The sequence below is a fragment of the Scyliorhinus torazame genome, chromosome 13 (genome assembly GCF_047496885.1).
Source record: "Scyliorhinus torazame isolate Kashiwa2021f chromosome 13, sScyTor2.1, whole genome shotgun sequence".
NCBI lineage: Eukaryota > Metazoa > Chordata > Chondrichthyes > Carcharhiniformes > Scyliorhinidae > Scyliorhinus > Scyliorhinus torazame.
Window position 1 is genome coordinate 202,024,127 of NC_092719.1, and position 23,499 is coordinate 202,047,625.

At 48.9% G+C, this 23,499-nt stretch overlaps 1 protein-coding gene across 1 annotated transcript in view; it reads right to left on the reverse strand.

The window, feature by feature from the left end:
• Positions 1-862: 862 nt before the first annotated feature.
• LOC140388539 (guanine nucleotide-binding protein G(t) subunit alpha) overlaps positions 863-23,499 on the reverse strand; it is an 85,618-nt gene continuing 62,981 nt past the window's right edge. The window contains exons 6-9 of the mRNA XM_072472911.1: positions 21,180-21,309; positions 20,240-20,393; positions 5,497-5,708; positions 863-1,814 (exon numbers count right to left, since the gene is read on the reverse strand). Of these exons, the coding sequence (XP_072329012.1) occupies positions 5,518-5,708; positions 20,240-20,393; positions 21,180-21,309 (475 nt within the window). The 3' untranslated portion in view covers positions 863-1,814; positions 5,497-5,517. The remainder of the gene's footprint in view (positions 1,815-5,496; positions 5,709-20,239; positions 20,394-21,179; positions 21,310-23,499) is intronic.

Sequence of the window (23,499 nt, forward strand, 5' to 3'; positions counted from 1 at the left end):
GGATAGTGTGTGGGGGGAGTGAAGTGTGTATAATGCAGCTGCAGCTTGTCAGCCTCCCGAATGTCAATTGCGAATCTGTCGAATCCAGGACTATTTCTCATTAGAATCAATTATAATCCACATGGCGCCAGTGGGGGAACAGTAGCGGAATCAGTCCAGGTATGACACTAGTTTTTTTCTGTGTTGGCGTCGACACTTACTCAGAAACAGAAAATCCCACCCAGATATCTTGGGCTGAACGTGGATGAATAGTCATTTTACCCAAGTGTGTACTGTACACATCCAGGAGCTGATGAAAATGCACACATCATTGTGTCATAACCAGTATGTTTGAAATGGTCATGGTAATATCCAGTCTTCCCCCTCGACAAATGTAGCATGTGTGTATTTAAACAGAATTATTTCACCCTTGGTTAGGGCATCCTGTGTTAGTCATGCCCGGAGGAAGCTCACTTCCTTTCGAAGTAGCAATCAGAACAGTGTGCTCGACTCCAGATGAATTCCTCTGAACAGCAAGTCAATACAAAAAGAGGATTCTGTATGGAGTTATCATTTCCCCCCCACACCCCTGCTCACCTCTCCAAAATAACCCACAATAACAGTCACCTTGCCCAGTCTGTTACATGGCAGTAACGCTGGTCTCTGGATTGGATGACTTACATTTTAATAGAATGATTAAGTAGGAGCTAAAATTCATTGTGTGTGATTGGATATGTTAAAACTAAAGAGCTATGTTTCCACTGCGATGTAAGTGTTTTTGGTCATTTCAAGCAAGTACTCAAAATTATTCTTATTTGTACCGCCGTGGAAACTGCCTAAAAGCAGCTGTTAACTGACAGGTTGAATGAGTATTCCACAGGTATTGAGGTTTTTTTTGTGCTGGTCTTTTATTGAGTTTACAGAGAAGTGGGAGAATCTTTTTCAACACTCATCTGGCAGCCATTTTACTCCAAACTACTCCACGGCCGAGACTGAGCTGTTTAAGTTCTTGCAAGAGCACCCTCTACAGGTCTTGTAGTTCACTACAGCATGGACTTCGATGGGAATTTTCTGAAAGGACCTCGATATATATACACTAGTCTCCTGAGCTCACCGCATCACTGAATGAGCTGCTTATGTTCTGTAGACTGTGCAGCTTCCCCTGCACACCATTGATAACCAGGCTGCCCAGTACGTTCTCCCTCTATAAGTGGCTTGACTCACTGCAATACATCATTTAGAGATGGTACCCGCCCTCTATTCACAATTCACTGTATTCGTTGAATGGTGCCTTCTATACGAGCGCTCTTGCAGGTTTTTACTGCTTGCTACAGAATTAATTGAGTTATACCCATTGTAATGCATTCATATGGATTTAATGGCTCTCTATAAACATCAACTAAATTGAGTTGTTTATTTCATAGAAAAGCTCCCACTACAAATCCCTAGTTTGCTAGTGTTAATACACAGGAAAAGAGTGCTACTGTGTAAATTTATACCCAATGCAAACAATTGAGGAGTTCATTGGAGACACGGACAATTACCGTGGATGTTTAGTTGATGGGCTTGTATTGAATCAGTGTTATTGTAGGAATGCAATTTTGGTTAAAAGTACAACTTTGCCTTCGGGAGAATAATCAACTGGTTTGATCTAATCATTGCAGGAACGTCAAATAGTCGTTTTCATGGAACGGCTTCTGTCTGCATCTTAATCATAGCTAATGGCAGCAAACCAATTGGACATGTCTTCAGCAGACAGAGAATCAGGACCTCTCTGGATTCGGTCATTGTGGGATGAAATTCTTGGGTAGATTTATTGCAGTAATATAGAGCTCCTGAGGTAAAAGACAGAAAAGAAAATATAAGATTATAATATATTCACTGCCTCGATGAGAAACTGGCTCGATGAATCATAGAATCATAGAATTTACAGTGCAGAAGGAGGCTATTCGACCCCATCGAGTCTGCATCAGCCCTTGGAAAGAGCACCCTACCCAAGCCCACACCTCCACCCTATCCCCACACCTCCACCCTATCCCCATACCTCCATCCTATCCCCCTAACCCCAACTAATCTTTTGTGGACACAAATGCAATTTAGCATGGCCAATCCACCTAACCTGCACATCTTTGGACTGTGGGAGGAAACCGGAGCACCCGGAGGAAACCCACGCAGACACGGGGAGAACGTGCAGACTCCGCACAGACAGTGACCCAAGCCGGGAATTGATCCTGGGACCCTGGAGCTATGTGCTAACCACTGTGCTACCGTGCTGCCCATGACTCAAGGGGTGAATAAATCACTTGCCATACTGAACTATTACAGATTGCAACAACTTGCATTTGTATAGTGCCTTTGACATGGAATTTACATCCCAAGGCATTTCAAAGTGGTGTAATCAAACAAGATTTAACATCACGGTACATGAGCTAGTCGGACAGTGATCTAAAGCTTGGTAAAGAGCTAGGTTTTGCGGAGCATTTCAAAGGAGGAAAAAGAGCTGGACGGGTTAGGGAGCGAATTCTAAAGCTTAGGGTCTCAGCACCTGAAGACACAACTAAGAGCCATGAGTGATGAAAATGGGTCCATCAGAGACAAGAACTGGTAGAGTGCAGAGATTTTGGAGAGTTATAGAGCTGGAGGGGAATATAGAGGTAGGAACGGGTGAGATCATGGAGGGATTTGAACTAAAGGATAATAATTTTAAACTGGAAATGGATGATGCAGATGGTGTGGGTGTTAATGTCTTGTGAATTATATTAATGTTTCTTAACATCAAGTACATTGTTCAATCTAAGAGAAATTGGTAATGGGTCTTTCAGTACATTTACACTGGGGATAGCTGGGGCACTGGGTTGTGTGAGAGGAGAGCTGTGAGACTGAACAAGTCATTAAACTCTCTTGGTAAAGAGAATCTCTGCCTTGGTTTCTGTTTTACTGACCGACTTAGATCCTATTAACAGTGTAAAGCCCACCAGGAGAACATTAGAGATGTCAATGTTGAGTCTGGGGATAACAAATTTCTAGAATGGAGGAGATGCATTGAAAAAGACTGTTGCAGATTCTGATGAGCAGCAATGCAGAATGGTGAGTCACCATTCATTTCAGTTTCCTGCTCCTCAGTGTTTATGACCTTGGACATTTTGGTGTGCCACTGCAGTAGACCCCTCCTGGTGGGCAGGAGAACAATGACTTCCACCGAGGAGCTGACTGAGGAAGTGCACCTGAGGTTTCCTGATAGTAAAAAGTGCCATTCAGACGAAGTCGTTGTCTCATGTATCGCTGGCTCTGTGAAGCGAATCAAAAGACCCTGAACCTCTCGAGGTTCAGCATCTATAATAGGACAGCTTATATTGTATTGGGTCAACATCCCCTCAGAGCTGCCTGCCAGGGCAGTGAGGGTGCATTGCTGAGATGTTGGTGGTACAATGGTCCCATTGAAAATTCCAATGTTGAGGATAACTTGTACTCTTCCATCTTGTGGCCTGAGAATATGGGCTGGAGTCACTGATTTACTTTTCCTGGGACCTGGCTCTTAGTGTGTCCCATCTGTCATCAATCTATTACCAAATATCCCTTTTTATTGCTAATTGAGTTTTTAAAGGCAGACACAAAATGTAATACAAATAATGAGAGCATGAAACCAAGACGCAACCTGGGCTAAAAGCAAAGAGAAAATTCCATCAGACTGAGCAGATTTAAACAGTAAACTCATTTGCCTGTTCTTGGTGGATATCTCAGGAGGGAGCTTGGGGCTGGAGTGCATTACTGTGGGAGAAGAGCAACTTGCTGGATGGAGGCAAGTGGACCCTATGAATACCTTGGAGAAATAGGCTGAAGAGAAGCAAGCCCTAGGATTGAAGGTGTGTATATCCTAAAGTTAGAGGACAGAATCCTTCTGGAGAAGACTTGAGGCTGGTAGAGAGTATTGTTCTAGGTAGGCTGCTAAACCTGGAGGAAAATTGAAGAGATGTCAGAGTGTAAATTGGGAGACATGATGGCTACGAGTGTTATAGAGCTCAACTGTTCTTGTGAGGACGAAGGCAAATTGCTTGGGCTTTGGTTCAGGAAATGCAGCGAGGAGGAGAAAAGAGCGCCAAGTTATATTCCGATGTTCCGATAAGACATTGACCATCTAAATTGGTCCTATGGCTGAGCAAGGAAATTAGCCTGAGCTGTTAGATGGAGATAGCGCCTGACACTGGCGTGGGGCTAAGGAGAGTCATGGCACATCTGGAACTATATCAGCATTCCTTCACTGCCACTGGTTCAAAATCATGGAACTTCCGAACAGCTCTGGGGTGTACCGACATCACATGGGCTGCAGCTGTTCAAGAAGGTGGCTCACCCCCACCTTCTCGAGGACAATTAGGGATGGGCAATAAATTCTGGACCAGCGGGCAACACCCACATCCCATGAATGAAAATAACTAACTGGTGGGATATTAGTGAGAGAGGGAATGCTGGGTAATAACCCAGCGGCTTCGATTAAAGATCTAATGAGAACCGTTCAAGTTCCACCGGGGCAGGTGGGTAATTTAAATACAGTTGATTAAATAAATTTGACATTAAAATTCTGGTATTGGGAATGGTTACCATGTGACCATGAAATTACAGGATTGTCATTTTAAAACAACAACTGGTCCACTAATGTCCTTGGTCTGGCCTCCAGACGTACAGCAATGTGGTTGACTTTTAATTACCTTCTGAAATGGCCTAGCAAGCCCCACGGTTCGATCAAACCAGGACAAGAAAATATAATTGGCACCACACAGATTACAGGGGGCCTTGAAGATGCCCGAGGGCATTTAAAGATGGGCAATAAATACAAGCAGTGCCAGCGATGCGCACATTAAAAATAAACCTGTGATGTAATGTGAAAAGGGTGCGCAAGGTATGAGAGTGGGGGGTGGGGGAAAGGCACGAGGTTGGATTAGCTACATCAGAGGCTGTGGAGATGTAGTGAGCTGGGGATTTGCCACAATAGTGAACTGTGGGCATCGCGGTATGAGGCAATGGGCCTACTCCGGTGAGGGCTGGAAGTGAGGCTATTCCTGACTTGTCACTGCTTCCCAATTTGCCCCTATCTTGTGCCTAAATCCTGATCAGCTAATTCCTGCTGTAACTACTCAATCTGTTGACTCCCTAAGGCATCAATAGGAGCAACTAATGGAGGGAGAGGTGCTGTACCAACAAAGTCAGGGTGAGAAAAAGAGAAGAGACGAGGGTGAGGAGGACGATTTGGGCTTTGTAGGTAGTCCTGTTTTACAGATTTCTCAGTGCTCTTTGGCCAGGGGAGCTATGACTATGCATTTTCTGTGGCTTGGCCCAAAAAGACCGAGGAACCTCTTGAGTAAAATATTGAAAGTGAAACATTGGAGGTAACGGAATGATGGGATCTAATTTGATGAAACTATCTCAAGCTGTGCTTTTGCTCTGGAGGTTTTGGAACTGCGCTACTCCAGTCTCCCTCATTGCTTTGACCAGTGTTTTCTTCAATTGCAATATGGACCATACCTTGGGAGGGCTGGAATAGGATTAGAAGAGACCGCAGTCTTTCAAGTTCTCCTTGATGATGATGTCTGTCACTGCATCAAACACAAACTTGACGTTCTCTGTGTCTGTAGCACAGGTCATGTGCGAGTAAATCTCCTTCACGTCTCTTCTCATATTTAATTCCAAGAATTGGATTTTAATGTACCCTCCGGCATCTTCCATTGAGTTGTTTCCTGGAAAGGATGGGTACGGATACAATGTAATTGAGCTTTCAACATTGTGGTGGGTTCATCACCTTCCCTGGCTGACATTCACCAGTCTGGCTTGTGAGCTGAATGTCCAGAAATGTTTTGAAATGTACCCCACGCAATATTTAAAACATCTCTTCCACTTACTTGTGTGTTTTATGAGATGGGCATGTTTGTTAGCAAAGGTTTCAATTGACTTCTATGAGCGGTAAAGTAAATATCAAATCCAAATTTATGACTTTGACCCACCCTGATCCTGTTTCACTTCTTCCGATCACCTTCTGCCTGGCTGCAATCTGATTTCTCCGTATCTTAATCCAATGTCTATATTGGTCCCTGAGGAAGTGCAATATATCTCTACTCCGGAACATTACCTGGAATCCAAAGGTTCAATCATGACAAGAGCTGACACAGATTAGGATTGAATTCCCAGGAATTCAGCAGGTTAAGGGGTCATTTGTTTGGAGTAGCCAAGACGTTGAACGATTAGACAGGATTGATGGAGGTAAAATATTTCTGGGCTCCAGGGCGAGGAGCAGAGCCAGACGGTGATAACTTGAGACAGGAGCTGGTCTGTTGCAAACAAACGTAGCGTTTATTAACCCCCCCCCTCCGATTGATTGACAGGAGGGAGGGGCAGCCACTCCCATTGCCACCTTAGGGGTGAATTTAGGAAACACTTCAAATACAGAATGTTCAGAAGTTTGGAATTGTCTTCCAGGAACAACAATTGATGCTGGATCAGTTGTTGATTTTAAAATTACAATCATCACCTTTTCTTAACCAAAGGTATTAAGATATATGGTGCAAAGGGTGATAAACAGAATTGGGTCACCAATCAGCCATCATCTCATTGACTGGAGGAATGAGCTCAAGGTTCTGAATGCTCTAACCCTGTTCCCGTGATCTTTCCCTGATCCATCTTTATTTTGATCCTAAGCTTTGTCCAGGTAGGGAAATCTGGCAATCTTCATTTAACATGTGGTACTTGTGGTATTGTAGTTAGGTAGCTAGACCAGTAATATATATTTTTTTAAAATATGTTTTATTGAAATTTTTTTCCCAAACAACAATTTTTCCCCTCTTACAAAGCAAACGCAACAATAACAATACAGAAATTTTTAACAATACACAAGTAACAAAACCCCTTTATCTTTGACCTAAACTAACCCCCCCCCCCTCCCCCCCTCCCCCCCCCCCCCCCCCCCCGCTTTTCCCTGGGTTGCTGCTGCTGGTCATCTGTCTTCCCTCTAACGTTCCCCTAGGTAGTCGAGAAATGGCTGCCACCGCCTGGTGAACCCTTGAGCCGATCCTCTCAGGGCAAACTTTATCTGCTCCAGTTTAATGAACCCCGCCATATCATTTACCCAGGCCTCCAGTCCGGGGGGTTTCGCCTCCTTCCACATGAGTAGGATCCTGCGCCGGGCTACTAGGGACGCAAAGGCCACAACGTCGGCCTCTTTCGCCTCCTGCACTCCCGGCTCTTCCGCAACCCCAAATAGAGCTAACCCCCAGCCTGGTTTGACCCGGGCCTTCACCACCTGCGAAATCACTCCCGTCACTCCCTTCCAATACCCTTCCAGTGCCGGGCACGCCCAAAACATATGTGCGTGGTTTGCCGGGCTCCCGCCACACCTCCCACATTTGTCCTCCACTCCAAAGAACCTGCTCAATCTTGCTCCCGTTATGTGTGCTCTATGTAGCACCTTAAATTGAATCAGGCTAAGCCTGGCGCATGAGGAAGAGGAATTTACCCTGCTTAGGGCATCAGCCCACATACCCTCCTCTATCTCCTCCCCTAGTTCTTCTTCCCACTTTCCTTTTAGTTCGCCCACCACTCCTCCCCCTCTTCCCTCATCTCTCGGTAAATCTCTGACACCTTGCCCTCTCCGACCCACACCCCTGAAAGCACCCTGTCCTGTTTCCCCTGTGTCGGGAGCAACGGAAATTCCCTCACCTGTTGTCTAGTAAACGCCCTCACCTGCATATATCTCAAGAAATTTCCCCGGGGCAACTTATACTTTTCCTCCAATGCTCCCAAGCTCGCAAAAGTCCCATCTATAAATAAATCTCCCACCCTCCTAATTCCCAACTGGTACCAGCTCTGAAATCCTCCATCCATTCTTCCTGGGGCGAACCTATGGTTGTTCCTGATTGGGGACCCCACCAGGGCTCCCCGCACCCCTCTCTGTCGCCTCCACTGTCCCCAGATATTCAATGTTGCCGCCACCACCGGGTTCGTGGTAAACTTTTTAGGTGAGATCGGTAGCGGCGCCGTCACCAGCGCCTCTAAACTCGTCCCTTTACAGGACTTTCTCTCCAGTCTTTTCCACGTTGCTCCCTCACCCTCCATCATCCATTTACGTATCATTGCCACATTAGCAGCCCAATAATAATCGCCCAAGTTCGGTAGTGCCAATCCTCCTCTGTCCCTACTACGCTGAAGGAACCCCCTCCTTACTCTCGGAACTTTCCCTGCCCACATGAAGCTCGTGATGCTCCTGTCTATTTTATTAAAAAAGGTCTTGGTGATTAGTATAGGGAGACATTGAAATACAAATAAGAACCTCGGGAGGACCATCATCTTAATTGCTTGCACCCTGCCCGCCAGCGATAGAGGCTGCATGTCCCACCTCTTGAAGTCCTCCTCCATTTGTTCTACCAACCGTGTCAGATTAAGTCTGTGCAAGGTTCCCCAGCTCCTAGCGATCTGAATCCCCAGGTATCGGAAGTTTCTTTCCACTTTCCTTAGAGGCAAGACTTCTATCTCTCTACTCTGGTCCCCTGGATGTATCACAAATAATTCACTCTTCCCCATGTTTAGCCTATACCCCGAGAAATCCCCGAACCCCCTCAAAATTCGCATAACCTCTATCATCCCCCCCGTTGAGTCCGACACGTATAACAATAGGTCATCCGCGTATAACGAGACTCGGTGTTCTTCTCCCCCTCTAATCACCCCTCTCCATTTCCTGGAGTCTCTCAACGCCATGGCCAGAGGTTCAATTGCCAACGCGAACAACAATGGAGACAGCGGGCATCCCTATCTTGTTCCCCTATATAGTCGGAAATACTCTGATCTATGTCGACCTGTAACTACGCTTGCCGTTGGAGCCCCATAAAGAAGTCTAACCCAGCTAATAAACCCGTTCCCAAACCCAAACCTCCTTAACACTTCCCATAAATACTCCCACTCCACCCTATCAAATGCCTTCTCTGCGTCCATTGCCGCCACTATCTCTGCCTCCCCCTCCACTGGGGGCATCATTATCACCCCTAATAGTCGTCGCACGTTAACATTCAGTTATCTCCCTTTTACGAACCCTGTCTGGTCTTCGTGCACCACCCCCGGGACACAGTCCTCTATCCTCAATGCCAGTACCTTTGCCAGCAATTTGGTGTCCACGTTCAATAGTGAAATAGGTCTATAGGACCCGCACTGCAACGGATCTTTGTCCATCTTCAAAATTAGCGATATCGTCGCCTCCGACATCGTCGGGGGTAGAGTCCCCACTTCCCTGGCCTCATTGAACGTCCTCGCCATCAACGGGGCCAACAAGTCCACATATTTTCTGTAATACTCCACCGGGAACCCGTCTGGTCCTGGGGCCTTCCCTGCTTGCATGCTTCCCAGTCCCTTAATAACCTCGTCCACCCCAATCGGTGCCCCCAGGCCTACCACCCCCCCGCTCCTCCACTTTCGGGAACCTCAATTGGTCCAGGAACTGCCGCATCCCCTCCTCTCCCTCTGGGGGTTGAGACCTATACAGTTCCTCATAGAAGGTCTTGAACACCTCATTTATCTTTCCTGCCCTTCGCACCGTGTCTCCCCTTTCGTCTCTAATTCCTCCTATCTCCCTCGCTGCTGCCCTCTTTCGCAATTGATGAGCCAACAGGCGACTAGCCTTTTCCCCATATTCATACCTCCTCCCCTGTGCCTTCCTCCACAGTACCTCCGCCTTTCTGGTGGTCAGAAGGTCAAATTCCGTCTGGAGTCGTCTCCTCTCCCTGTACAATTCCTCCTCCGTGGTCTCTGCAAATTCCCTATCCACCCTTAAAATCTCCCCCAGTAATCTTTCCCTTTCCTTGGCCTCTGTTTTCCTTTTGTGGGCCCCAATGGAGATCAGCTCTCCTCTGACCACCGCTTTTAGTGCTTCCCATACCACTCCCACAGGGACCTCGCCGTCGTCATTGACCTCCAGGTATCTCTCAATACACCCCCGCACTCTTGCACACACTCCCTCATCTGCCATCAGTCCCACATCTAATCGCCAGAGTGTTCTCTGCTCCCTTTCCTCTCCTAATTCCAGGTCCACCCAATGTGGGGCATGATCCGAAACCGCTATGGCTGAGTACTCAGCTTCTTCCACCCTAGAGATCAACGACCTTCCCAAAACAAAAAAATCTATCTGGGAGTACACTTTATGGACATGGGAGAAGAAGGAAAACTCCCTAGCCCTAGGTCTAAGAAATCGCCATGGATCCACTCCCCCCATTTGGTCCATAAACCCCTTAAGTACCTTGGCCGCTGCCGGCCTTCTTCCGGTCCTTGAGCTGGATCTATCTAGCCCCGGGTCCAGCACCATATTAAAGTCCCCTCCTAAAATCAAGTTTCCTACCTCCAGGTCCGGTATACGCCCCAGCATCCGTCTCATAAATCCCGCATCGTCCCAGTTTGGGGCATATACATTAACCAACACGACCTCCATTCCCTCCATCCTGCCACTCACCATTACATATCTACCTCCGCTATCTGCTACGATGTTCTTTGCTTCAAATGCTACCCGTTTCCCCACCAAAATGGCCACCCCTCTGTTCTTTGCATCCAGTCCTGAGTGGAACACCTGTCCCACCCATCCTTTCCTTAGCCTAACTTGGTCCGCCACCTTTAGGTGCGTCTCTTGGAGCATAACCACGTCTGCCCTTAGTCCTTTCAAATGCGCGAGCACTCGGGCCCTTTTTATCGGTCCGTTCAGGCCTCTCACGTTCCACGTGATCAGCCTCACTAGGGGGCTACCTGCTCCACTCCCGTGTCGACTAGCCATTACCTTCTCTCGGCCAGTCCCATATCCCGCCTCCGCGCTCCCGCTCACTCCCCCAGCGTCGCACACCATCCCCGCCCACCCACTCTTTAGCCATTTCCTTTTGGATTTCCGCAGCAGCAACCCAGTTGTCCCCCCCCCCTCCCCCCCTCCCCGCTAGATCTCTTTCTAGCATGATTGCTCCCCCCATATTACTTCCGTAAGTCAGCTGACTTCAACTGACCCCGGCTACTCCTGCTCACTCCTCGACCCCCCCGTGTGGGGAACTCCCATCCGCCTTGCGCCTGTCTTCCCGCCTTATTCTTTCTGGCGCGGGAACATCCCTTTACCTGACCCGCCTCTTATGGCGCAGCTCCCTTTCCCCTCCCCCTCCCCTTCCCCATTCTCCAACTATGTCCCGTCTTTCCCCCCTCACCGGCGCCCACATTTCCCCAATGTCTCCCCCTTCCCAATTTACTTCTCAATTAACTTCAACCATAACATTAACAATAACATTTCCTGCAGCATCAGTCCCTCAGTTCCGATCCAATTTCTCTTTTTTGATGAAGGTCCATGCTTCCTCCGCCGTCTCGAAATAATGGTGTCTCTCCTGATACGTGACCCATAGTCTTGCCGGCTGCAGCATCCCGGACTTCACCTTCCTTTTATGCAACACCTATTTGGCTCGGTTGAAGCTCGCCCTCCTTCTCGCCACCTCCGCACTCCAATCCTGGTATACCCGTACCACTGCATTCTCCCATCTGCTACTCCGCACCTTTTTAGCCCATCTCAGGACCTCTTCTCTATCCTTAAGGCGGTAAAATCGCACGATTATCGCCCTGGGTGGTTCTCCCGCTTTTGGTCTTCTCGCCGGAATCCGATTTGCACACTCCACCTCCAAGGGGCCCGTAGGGGCCTCAGCACCCATCAGTGAGCTCAGCATCGTACTTGCGTACGCTCCACAGTCCACTCCTTCCACACCCTCAGGGAGACCCAGTATCCGAAGGTTCTTCCTTCGCGCTCCATTTTCTAGGGCTTCGATCCTTTCAGTACACTTTTTATGAAGTGCCTCGTGCGTCTGTATCTTAACCGCCAGGCCCAGGATCTCGTCCTCAATATCTGTCACCTTCTGCTCCACCACGCGGAGCTCTGTCTCCTGGGTCTTTAATGTCTCCTTGAGCCCCTCAATTGCCTGTAGCAACGGGGTCAGCACCTCCCTCTTCAGCAGCTCCACGCACCATCTCACAATTTCATCCTGCTCAGGCCCCCATGTCGCCTGCGCTTTCTCCGCCGCCATCTTGTACTTCTCGCTTTCTGACCCTTTGGTCGACGATTCCTCGCGCTGCAGCCGCCGCCGCCGGTTTTTTCCTCCTTCGTTTGGGGGGGGACTCCCTTCTCACACACCCCACACCGGGTTGCGTCGTCGAAAAATTCCCCGTTGGGGCTCTTAAAAGAGCCCGAAGGTCCGTCGGAGCTGGAGCCGCCGAAGCGTGCGGCTAGCTAGGCATCACCGCAACCGGAAGTCCCTTCAGTGGCCTTGATGAGGTCTTTTCACAGTTGTTCCCTCTGCTGCTAGAATTCACCTTTGATACAGGCCCTCAGGTCAGCTTGCAGCTTTAAGCTTGCCCTTCCCCCGCCTGCATGCTGGAAGAGGCCCTGTTTATCCTGCAGTTGCAGCCAAATATGTTACTGTTTCTGCCGTGTCTGGCAACCCAGAGACATACCCTTCCTGGGGGACACTGTCGGGGGAATATTGCAGCCTTCTTCCCACACCGGGAAATGTCAAACAAATGCCGTGGGGGCCCTGTAAAAGAGCCCAAAAGTCTGTTCCAAGCAGGAGCTGCCGAATATGCGACCTAGCTCTGCATAGCCGCACCCGGAAAGTCGCTAGACCAGTAATATTGAGGACTGGATAAATGATCCGCAGGCATGAGTTCAAATTCCAACATGGCAACTGGGAAATTTTAATTCAATTAAATAAATATGGAATTAAAAGCTTGTATCAGTAATGATTGGATTATCATTAACAATACATCTGGGTGGGGTGGCACAGTGGTGCAGTGGTTAGCACTGCTGCCTCACGGTGCCAAGGTCCCAGGTTTGACCCCGGCCCTGGGTCACTGTCCATGTGGAGTTTGCACATTCTCCCAGTGTTGTGTAGGTCACAACCCCACAACCCAAAGATGTGCAGGGCAGGTGGATTGGCCGCACTAAATTGCCCCTTAATTGGGAAAAAATAATTGGGTACTCTAAATTTATTTTTAAAAGCAATACATTTGGTTGACTGATGCCCTTTAGGGAAGGAAATCTGGGGCGAAATACTCCGGTATCGGCACGATGTCCGCCGACTGGCGCCCAAAATGGCGCAAATCAGACGGGCATCGCGCCGCCCCATAGGTGCGGAATGCTCCGCATCTTTGGGGGCCGAGCCCCAACCTTTAGGGGCTAGGCCCGCGCCGGACGAATTTCCGCCCCGCCAGCTGGCGGAAAAGGCCTTTGGCGCCCCGCCAGCTGGCACGGAAATGACATCTCCGGGCGGCGCATGAGCGGGAACGTCAGCGGCCACTGACTGCATTGCCGCGCATGCGCAGTGGAGGGAGTCTCTTCCGCCTCCGCCATGGTGGAGACCGTGGCGAAGGCGGAAGGGAAAGGGTGCCCCCACGGCACAGGCCCGCCCGCGGATCGGTGGGCCCCGATCGCGGGCCAGGCCACCGTGGGGGCACCCCCCGAGGCCAGTTCGCCCCGCGCCCCCCCCCCCCCAGGACCCCAGAGCCCGCCCGCGCCGCCATGTCCCGCCGGTAAGGTAGGTGGTTTAATCTACGCCTGCGGGACAGGCATTTTAGCGGCGGGACTTCGGCCCATCCGGGCCGGAGAATCGAGGGGGGGGGGCCGCCAACCGGCGCGGCGCGATTCCCACCCCCGCCGAATATCGGGTGGTGGAGAATTTGGCAACCGGCGGGGGCGGGATTCACGCCAGCCCCCGGCAATTCTCCGACCCGGCGGGGGGTCGGATAATCTCGCCCCTGGTGTCTGGCGTACATGTGACTCCAGACCCACAGCAAACATGCTGGACTCTGAAATGGCCAAGCAAGCCACTCTTTTGTATTCATGAAGGTTCTCCATTCTGCCTTCTCTCGGGTCATTTGGGATGGATGATTATTGTTGGCTTTCCCAACGATGCCCACAGCCCGTGAATGAATTAAAAAATAAAGTAACTTGTGCTGGTTAGAAAGGATGCTGTTCTGACACTTCAAAATTATTCAGGAAGAATATGCCAAAAAGTGCCAATTTTGGTCCTCAATTTGTGCTGAGTCAGCTGGCCTTAATTCTGGTGGTAGAATTGGATGTTCTAATTGGTCCAGGTAATTGAATTAAGCAGAGGGAAATCAACCAAGGTTTCAGCTTGTGACCTTCTGCCCATACCCGATGCTGGAGAATGGATATAACCTGTCATACTGGACTTGGTTGTAATGCTCTCCATGGTTAAATACCCAGGGACATTCAATGCCAATGCTTACTCGTCTATTTTGCCAGGAAGACATTCATCTTTCCTGATTCTTCTCGATGCTTACTCTAAAATATCCCATCGCATATCTTGAAGATGGACAGGGGAGTTCTTCTTGGTTTCCTGCTCAATATTTACCCCCTAACCAAAACAAAAAAAATAATGATCTTATCAAAGAATCCCTACAGTGCAAAAGGAGGCCATTCAGCCCTTTGAGTCTGCACCGACTCTCTGAAAGAGCACTCTACCCAGATCCACTCCCCTGCCCTCCCCGCCCTATCCATGCAATCTAACCTGCACATCCCTGGACACTAAGGGGCAACTTAACATGGCAAATTCATCTAACCTGAACATTTGGACAGTGGGAAGAAACCGGAGCACCCGGAGGAAACCTGTGAAGACACGGGCAGGACGTACAAACTCCACACAGACAGTCGCCTGAGGCCAGAATTCAACCCGGGTCCCTGGTGCAGTGAGGCAGCAGTGCTAACTTTATCATTATCGTGTTGCTGTTTGTGGGAGTTTGCTGCGCACAAATTGGTTCTGGCATTTCCTGCATTACAACAATGTATTGCTACACTGATATGCTGCACCACTTGGGATGTGAAGTGCTTTGAGGCATCCTGAGGTTGTGAAAGGCGCTATATAAATGCAATCACTATGCCCCAGCAAATAAACATCTTCAGGAGATGGGGGGGGGGGGGGGGGGGAATGCTTGAGGAAGAGAAGAAAACCAAATAAATTAAAATTTGTCATAACTGGTAAAGGATTCTTGCTTAAGAAACGTTTTGGTTCATAGTTCAGGGTGACTTGGGTAACCAGTAGTTTGCGTACAGCAAATTATCTGGGATTATTTTCAGGAGCAGGATGTGCCTCACTGTATCTCGTATCATTCAAACCAATATTTGGACACGTCAGCTGGATGACTGGGGAAGAGGCAGAATTGTGTCTGTTTTGGGACTGTTCTTGAGGGGAAGTTCTAATCATCACCTTCAATGTACAAAATGTTCCTCTTCCCCTCTCCCTTGATCCCAGAACTCAACAATGCTGGTGATTGAAGTGGCAAAAAATAATATCCAAAGACGGAGTGATATATGGCAAGGAGGCATGTCGAGAAATGGCTGATGAATCATGAAGAAGGGAGAGAGAGAGAAAACGACAGAGGAAGAGAGTGAGAAGTGGAGAGAGGCAGAAAGATACATGTTCAGACAGGGAGAACATTTACAAAAGGAAATGTGTGTTAGCTTGTCGTACTCCTGTGCTCAGTTTTAATTTAATAAGTGACATTTAATTAATGTATCTGTCACACACAAATATCAAGATTCTCCGACCCCCGCCGGGTCGGAGAATTGCCGGGGGTTGGCGTGAATCCTGCCCCTGCCGTCCTCCAAATTCTCCGGGCCCCAAAAAATCGGCCCGACATGAGTCGCGCCGCCCGCCTCGGAGAATGGCGGGGCCTGGCGCGCCTCAATGGGCCCCGGGGCTGCCCGAATTCTCCCACCCGTCTTTTGCCGGTCCCGCCGGCATAAATTGGAGCAGGTCCCTTATCGGCGGGACCTGGCGGTGCGGGCGGCCTCCGGGATTCTTGGGGGGGGCGCGGGTGGGATCTGGCCCCGAGAGGTGCCACCACGGTGGCCTGGCCCGCGATCGGAGCCCACCTATCCGCGGGCGGGCCTGTGCCGTGGGGGCACTCTATCCTTCCGCACCGGAGGCTGTACCGGCCCGTCATTACCGGTGCGGAAGCGAAGCCCTCTGCGCATGCGCAGGGATGACGCCAGCACGTGCTGACACTCCCGCGCATGCGCCAACTCGCGCCGGCCGGCGGAGGCCCTTCGGTGCCGGTTGGCGTGGTGCCAAGCCCCTTAACCGCCGGCTGGCGGGGCCCAAACCACTCCGGGGCGGACCTAACACCTGAAGGTGTGGTGGATTCCTCACCTTTGGGGCTGCCCGACACCGGAGTGGTTCACGCCACTCCGTCACGCCGTGACTCCCCGTCCCACAGGGTAGGGGAGAATCCCCCACAACCAATAATTCTAATTTTCACAGTGTGTTAATGTCATAGGGGACGAAGGATAATTAAAACGTTGTTGGAATGCTGGCCTTTATCTCGAAGGGGTTGATGTACAAAAGGGAGGATGAACTAGCTTTGAAGAGACTGCGGAGCAGATTAACCAGAATGAAACCAGGACTAAAGGATCCAATAATGAGGACAGGTTCCATAGAAAATGCTTGCATTCTCATTCTCTTATAGCAGTGCATTGGTAGTCGTAGGGTCTGGAAGATAAAGGGTTAATGAGAGCCTGAGTACAGTGATGTGAGAAGACACCTGACCAAGAGCCAGGGTCAGGCTGGGGATGGACACAGTTGGGTTGGAGTCAGCTTCACACCTTCCACTGTGAATATGCATAGTTTTGAGCTGTGGCTAATGTCTTGCTGTTGACATATGTTATGAACCTACTTCATTGTGTGCAAAGCAGGATTCTTCAGCATTAAGTGGTTCAGAAGATTAAACGTGTTAATCGGGTTAGATTGAGATGGGGGCGGGGGGGGGGGGGGGGCGGGGGGGGTAGATAGAGGTTGGGGGGGGGGGGCGGTGCTGGACATCCAGAACTAGGGGGCGTAACATTTCAGAGTGATGTCCAATATTTCTTTTAAAATGTTATAGTTCTGAGAGCGGTACGGTGGTGCAGTGGTTAGCACTGCTGCCTTACAGCCGTGTGGAGTTTGCACATTCTCCCCCTGTTTGTGTGGGTTTCGCCCCCACAACCCAAAGATGTGCCGGGTAGGTGGATTGGCCATGCTAAATTGCCCCTTCATTGGAAAAAAATAATTGGGTACTCTAAATTTATTTTGAAAATGTAATAGTTCTGCTCAGCCAGTTTCTTTTACTAGGCCATCCCTTCAAACGTTTTTGCGTGGCTGTGCGCAGTTACTGGGCGGGGTGTTTAGCCATGACCAGAAATTCCTGCTCAAGGTCAACGGATCTTTACGTGGCCCCCCCATCCCATCGGTGGCGATCGTGCAGTGGGCGCGGCCGAAAAATCCAGCCCATTATTTTCCATGGGACAAGGCCTGCGCGGTAACCTCGCACATCTCAGTGGGAATGTGGGTGATGGGAGAGAATGTGCTACTTCACACAAAAAGGGTGTTGGAAATGGGGAACTGTCTTCTCTCAAAAGCTGTTCAGAGGGCGGAGGTGACAGGGTCATTGAACACTTTTAAGGCAGAGTTAGTTGAGTTCTTGACAACAAGGGAGTCCCGGTTATCGGGGATAGGCAGAATGCGGAGTTGAGGCCTCATTAGAGCCACCATTGGCTTATTGAAGTGTGGATCAGGCTCGAGGGGCTACTGCTGCTAATTCATATGTCCATACCTTCAAACCATGACAATTGGAAATTTAAAAATTGTGATCATTAATAATAATAATCCCTCTGTTCTGATGAAAGGCCATCGACCTGAAAATCTAATTTCATTTCTCTCCCTCAGGTGCTGGGGGACCTGCTGAGTTTGTCAGCCTCAATACTGAAGGAAATGGAAGGTGGATGGAGTTAAGATACAGATCAGCCTCTTAGTGAATACAGGAACAGGTTAGAGGGGCTGAAAGGCTTACTCCCCTTCCTACACCCCTGTGCAGGTTTCAGTTACATCAAACAGCTTAGCCCTTTCAACAAGATAGTTCAAGGAGCGTGACAGGAAGAGGCATGTAGGTTAATGCAGTGAACAATCTTGTCGGCAAATATGGGCCATTTAATGTTCATCGTTTTTTGTGGATGCAGGTATACATGCGTGTGCCTGCTGTGTGCGAGTTCACGTGAGATCAATTGCAGCACTGCAACTGACCTGGGCAATGTACCCAATGGTGTTTAATGTAAACACAAAATGTACTTAAGCTGAGCAGGAGGGAGAGAGAATCAGTAAAACAGCCAAAAGATACAACCAGGTTTCCTTGTAACTATTTTAGTTCTGAAAAGCTTGCAACTTCCAGTGAGAACTCACTGCTGCTGTGCATTCGCAAACAGATCTTCATTGACCTGCTGCTATCTTGTTTGCTCTGATCTTGGCAAGATTGGAACTAGGATGGGTGGGGCCAGTACTTTGTTCCGGCTGTCGGGATGAAAGTAGCAGCTGATTGGGAGTCAGTCACATGTTGCGACCGTTGCAATGACTCCCGAACTAAATTTGGTTAGACCAAACTTGGAGTAGTGTGAACACTTCTTTCCTCGCTAATTGTATTAACGCTACAAGGGACGCTGGAGAAGGTGCAATAGAAGATTGTTCTTTTTTCATAGGATTTACAGAACCATAGAATTTACAGTGCAGAAGGAGGCCATTTGGCCCATCGAGTCTGCACCAGCCCTTGGAAAGAGCACCCTACTTAAGCCCAGACCTATTCCAGTAACCCCACCCAACCTTTTTGGACACTAAGGGCAATTTACCATGGCCAATCCACCTAACCTGCACATCTCTTGACTATGGGAGGAAACCAGAGCACCCGAAGGAAACCCACGCAGACACGGGGAGAACGTGCAGACTCCCCACAGACAGGAAAGGAAGGTCTGAGGGACGGAACGGTTGGAAGGCTTCAAAATTGAAAAAGGATTTGACAGGGGAAGCGTGTTCCACTTGCTGGTGAGACCAAAATTGAGGGGCGGAGATGTAAGGTGGTCTCGATAAACCCAATGGGGAATTCAGAAGAATCTCCTCCACCAGTGGGACGATGAGCTTGTGGAGCATGCTGCAACAGGCAAATAGCATAAGGTGCATTGAAGGGGAGGTTAGGTGGACACATGAGAGAGACAGGAATAGAAGGATCTGTTGATGGGGTTAGATGAGGAAGGGTTGAGAGAAGGCTTTGTGTAGAGCATAAACACTGACCTGAAACTGTTGGACAAATGTCTCGTTTCTCTACTCTAAAGAGGTTGAATCTCCAGGATTGCAGTGTTATTTATATCTTCCAGTGAGAGTTTGGAGTGGAAATGTGTTTGGGTGTGGTGGCGGAGGGGGAGGGAGGGAGAGAAATGTAGTAACTGCCCCCCAAAACATCTGGAGTCATGCCATTTTTCAATGGGTAGGTCATTATTATTATTGTAGGAAATAGAGGTTTGTATAATGGGTTTGGTGTCTGCAGGTGTAATTCTGTCCCCCTTTTAAAGTCAAACATGTTGTTCTTATCTCCATATAATGTGATTTGTGTATGGTCAAACAGCAAAGCTTACAGTAACCTGGTCGGAGCATTGAAGCCCTTCCTCCGCAGGACAGAGCCTGGATGCTGGGAGACAGGAACTGAGATGTTACAGCAACACCACGAGTGGCAAAGTGTAGTCACAGCGTGGTTACATAATTACCTTCTAGTATATAAACGTATGTGACTTCCTAACAGGAAACATTGACACAAAGGTGTGCTGAAACATTACACTGGGGAAAAGGACAAACTTGCATTTATATCGTGCCTTTTTGTGGCTCTGGAAACAGTGAAGTCCTCAAACAGCCCTTCCAGCAGTGCAGTGCTCCCAAAAGATTGCACAAGTTGAGTCCACCTCAGTTTTGTGCCCAGACCTCTGGAGGGGGACTTGAACGCACCAGAAACTTGACTCAACCAAAGGTGCTACCGACTGAGCCACAACTGATACTTAACACCTAAGGGAATAGTTTTCAGTAGACACAAACATGCAAAGGTTAAGATTTATTTCTTTTTGGCTGCGTACAAATGCTTGGCTGTTTTGTGGAAAGATGCTGCAACAATGCCAGTCAAGCACCGCAGGTTAGAGAAACTCACTGTACATTTAAGTGCTGTGCCAAAACAATTAAACAGCCAGTTAAATGAAGACTGGAATTTGCACGTTTGCAGGATGGCGTTTGGAAGCTGGCATTAATGCTGCGTGTGTGTCATTGCTGACGAGTCTGCTTAATTTTGCCAAATTGATTCACTTAGTTGGAGCTCTGTGAAAAATGTGAGGCAGCGCGAGCAGATGAGATGAATTTGGACTGACCATCATAGTCTGGGAAACAGATGCTCAAGTGGGTCTTCTTGATCTTCTCCAGGAACACATCCTTCTTGTTGAGGAAGAGGACGATGGAGGTTGCGATGAAGTAACGGTGATTACAGATACTGTTGAAGAGGTGCAGACTCTCGTGCATACGATTCTGTAATTCACCAAGAGTGATCGAAAGGTTAGAAAAGAAACCAAGCTGATTTGAATAATATTCAAATTAGAGCCATGACTATTTAAGGACAGTGAAAATCTAAAACTTACTCTCCGAAAAGAAAACCGGAATTTTGAGGCTGAGCTTGACTGATTTTTGTTAGGCAAGATATGACGGGTTATGGATCATACACAGTTAAGCAATTGATTTGTAGATTGGCTATTATCTAATTGAATAGCAGAACATGTTTGAGGGACTGAATGGTGACTTCCTCCTTTTCCATAGAATCCCTACGGTACAGAAGGAGGCCATTCGACCCATCGAATCTGCACCGACCCTCCGAAAGAGCACTCTACCTAGGTCCACTCCCCCACCCTGTTGCCGCAACCTAACCTGCACGTCTTTGGACTGTGGGAGGAAACTGGAGCACACGGAGGAAACCCACGCAGACACGGGGAGAATGTGCAAACCCCGCACAGATGGTCACCCAAGTTCGGAATCAAACGCAGGACCCTGCCGCTGTGAGGCAGCAGTGCTAACCACTGTGCGAATGTGTTCCCTCTGTTAGGCTTTGCTTAGTTTTAGAGCTCCTACGTTCCTATGATCATTTCCTGAGGTTTATTTTAAATGTGTAAACATTTTCATTTTTAGCAGACAGACGTGCTTCCAGGCCGATTGCAGTGGTACCTGTGGTTGGAGATGGGAGAAAATCTGTCTCCCTCCACCCACTCGCCCAGTTTCCCAAGATAGGCGAGAGGGTCATGTTCAAAGTAGGTGTCCACTTACCACTTCATCGTCCTCCACCAGCACCATGTCGTAGGCGCTGAGCGCAGCGATGAAGATGATGCAGGTGACACCTTCGAAGCAGTGGATCCATTTCTTGCGTTCAGAGCGTTGACCGCCCACATCAAACATTCTGCGGAGGGGACAGAAGGGAAATGAAGACTGGCTGAACCTGAAGTGAGGAAGAATTCCACTCCCTCGCACGAACACCCCAGGTCTTGAAGTGCACAAAGTAATGAAGATTATGCTTGGCACATGACCCTTCTGAGCAAAATATGATTTGTGAAGTAATTCTATCTAATTGCTTTTCCAGTTATGAAGGGACAAAGAAGATAATAAACTTTTAATATGGCGAACATACAGGTAACAAACATTGACTAAACTTTAAGTTAAATGTTATACAATGGTCTGTAACTTCCAATGGAGCAGCAGTTGAGTCGGATATCATAGATTATCATAGAATTTACAGTGCAGAAGGAGTCCATTCGGCCCATCGAGTCTGCACCGGCTCTTGGAAAGAACACCCTACCCAAGGTCAACACCTCCACCCTATCCCCATAACCCAGTAACCCCACCCAACACTAAGGGCAATTTTGGACACTAAGGGCAATTTATAATGGCCAATCCATCTAACCTGCACATCTTTGGACTGTGGGAGGAAACCGGAGCATATCCATCGCTTGGAATCCTTACTTTAAAATCCAGGTGATCCTAACATGCCCAACCTTCCAACTTGGCCCTGTGAGGCCTGGGTAGTGTAGCCAGCGTCACCCTGGGACCAGCGCTGAGGCTTCTAGATTCGCAGGTAAGTAAATCCCGTCCCCTTTGTTACGGCTCTGGTAAGTGAACAAGGTAAATGGGTGATATTGGAACGTTGCAGGCTGGTCAGGTCGGGGTTGGTGGGGGGTTTGTTGTGTGAGACTTGGGTCGAGTGGTGGAGTGGGGCAGTAGGAGTAGTGAAGGTCAACATTTGGCCCTGGTGGAGGGATTGGGGGGGGGGGGTGAAGGGTGGTGGCGGGGGGGGGGGGGGGAATGCCCTTTTGGAGGTGGGTGGGGAAGGATCCCCATGGGGGTGGGGGAGGAAATCCTGAGAGTTGGGTAGTTCCTGTCAGGGGTGTAGTCCCTTGGGAGGGGGGGGGGGCAAGGGTGGGGGGGGCAGGGGCAGGGGATGTGGGGGATTTCCCTGGGATGGGCACATGGGAGAGGGAGAGACAGAGAGAGACAGAGAGACAAGAAGAAGTTTGGACTCTCATTTTCCAAGGAGATGGTCTTATTCCCCCCAAATCCGACATCTCGCATTTAGTTATATTGATTTGTCATTTACACGTCCAGCCGGCACGTTTGTGAACATCAGCATATATTTTGTCGCTGTTAATTATATGTGGTGAACAGTTACTGTATTAATAATAATAATAGCTTATTGTCGCAAGTAGGCTTAAGTGAAGTTACTGTGAAAAGCCCCTAGTCACCACATTCTGGCGCCTGTTCGGGGAGGCCGGTTACGGGAATTGAACCCATGCTGCTGCCTTGTTCTGCATTACAAGACAGCTGTTTAGCCCAATGTGCTAAACAAGCCCCGACTTGTTACTGTACCCTTGCTGTACCTTGTTACTGAACTCTTATTATCATGTAAGGTGATGTCCCCTTTAAGACCGGGCTTGGAACCCTGGGGGACTCCGCCTCTGGCTCCGCCCGCCTGGGAGCCGTATATAAGGGGCTGCCTTGTGGGCGGCACCTAGTAAGCACCCGTCTTGGCACCAGGCTAGTTCTTAGCTTATTAACGCCTTCTTTACCGTTTACTCTCTAAGCGTCGTTATTGAGAGTACAGCAATATACCCTTCAGTCTGGTAGTGATGGTCTGTGACCTGTCTATCTGGGAGGACTTGTGTGCTCCGGAAAACTCTCTTCACATCCAAAGGATCTGAGCTGCAACGTAAGCGTTTCGGTGCCCTGTGAGAGCCCAGTAATTTCTACATTTACTGAGTGCAATGAGTTAGTTACCACGGTTTCGCAGTTAAAAAAAACTCTTGAGGGGGGAGGGGAGTGAAGTTTATCAGTTTGAGTCTTAACCGAGCATTCGCCTTTCCAACGTGGGAGAAACATTGTGATCCTGGCTTAGTTGCTTTGTCCAATCAGCTGAGCTGTTGTTGCATACAAACAAACACAATTGGGAGCAGGAGTCGGCCATTTGGCCCCTCGAGCCAGCTTCACCGATCAATAAGATGAACTGCAAAACATTCTTCTCGCCTCCATCTTACATGGGAGACCCCTTATTTTTAACCTGTGTCCTTTAGTTCTGAGACAGTCGCTTCTCCTGAAAGGT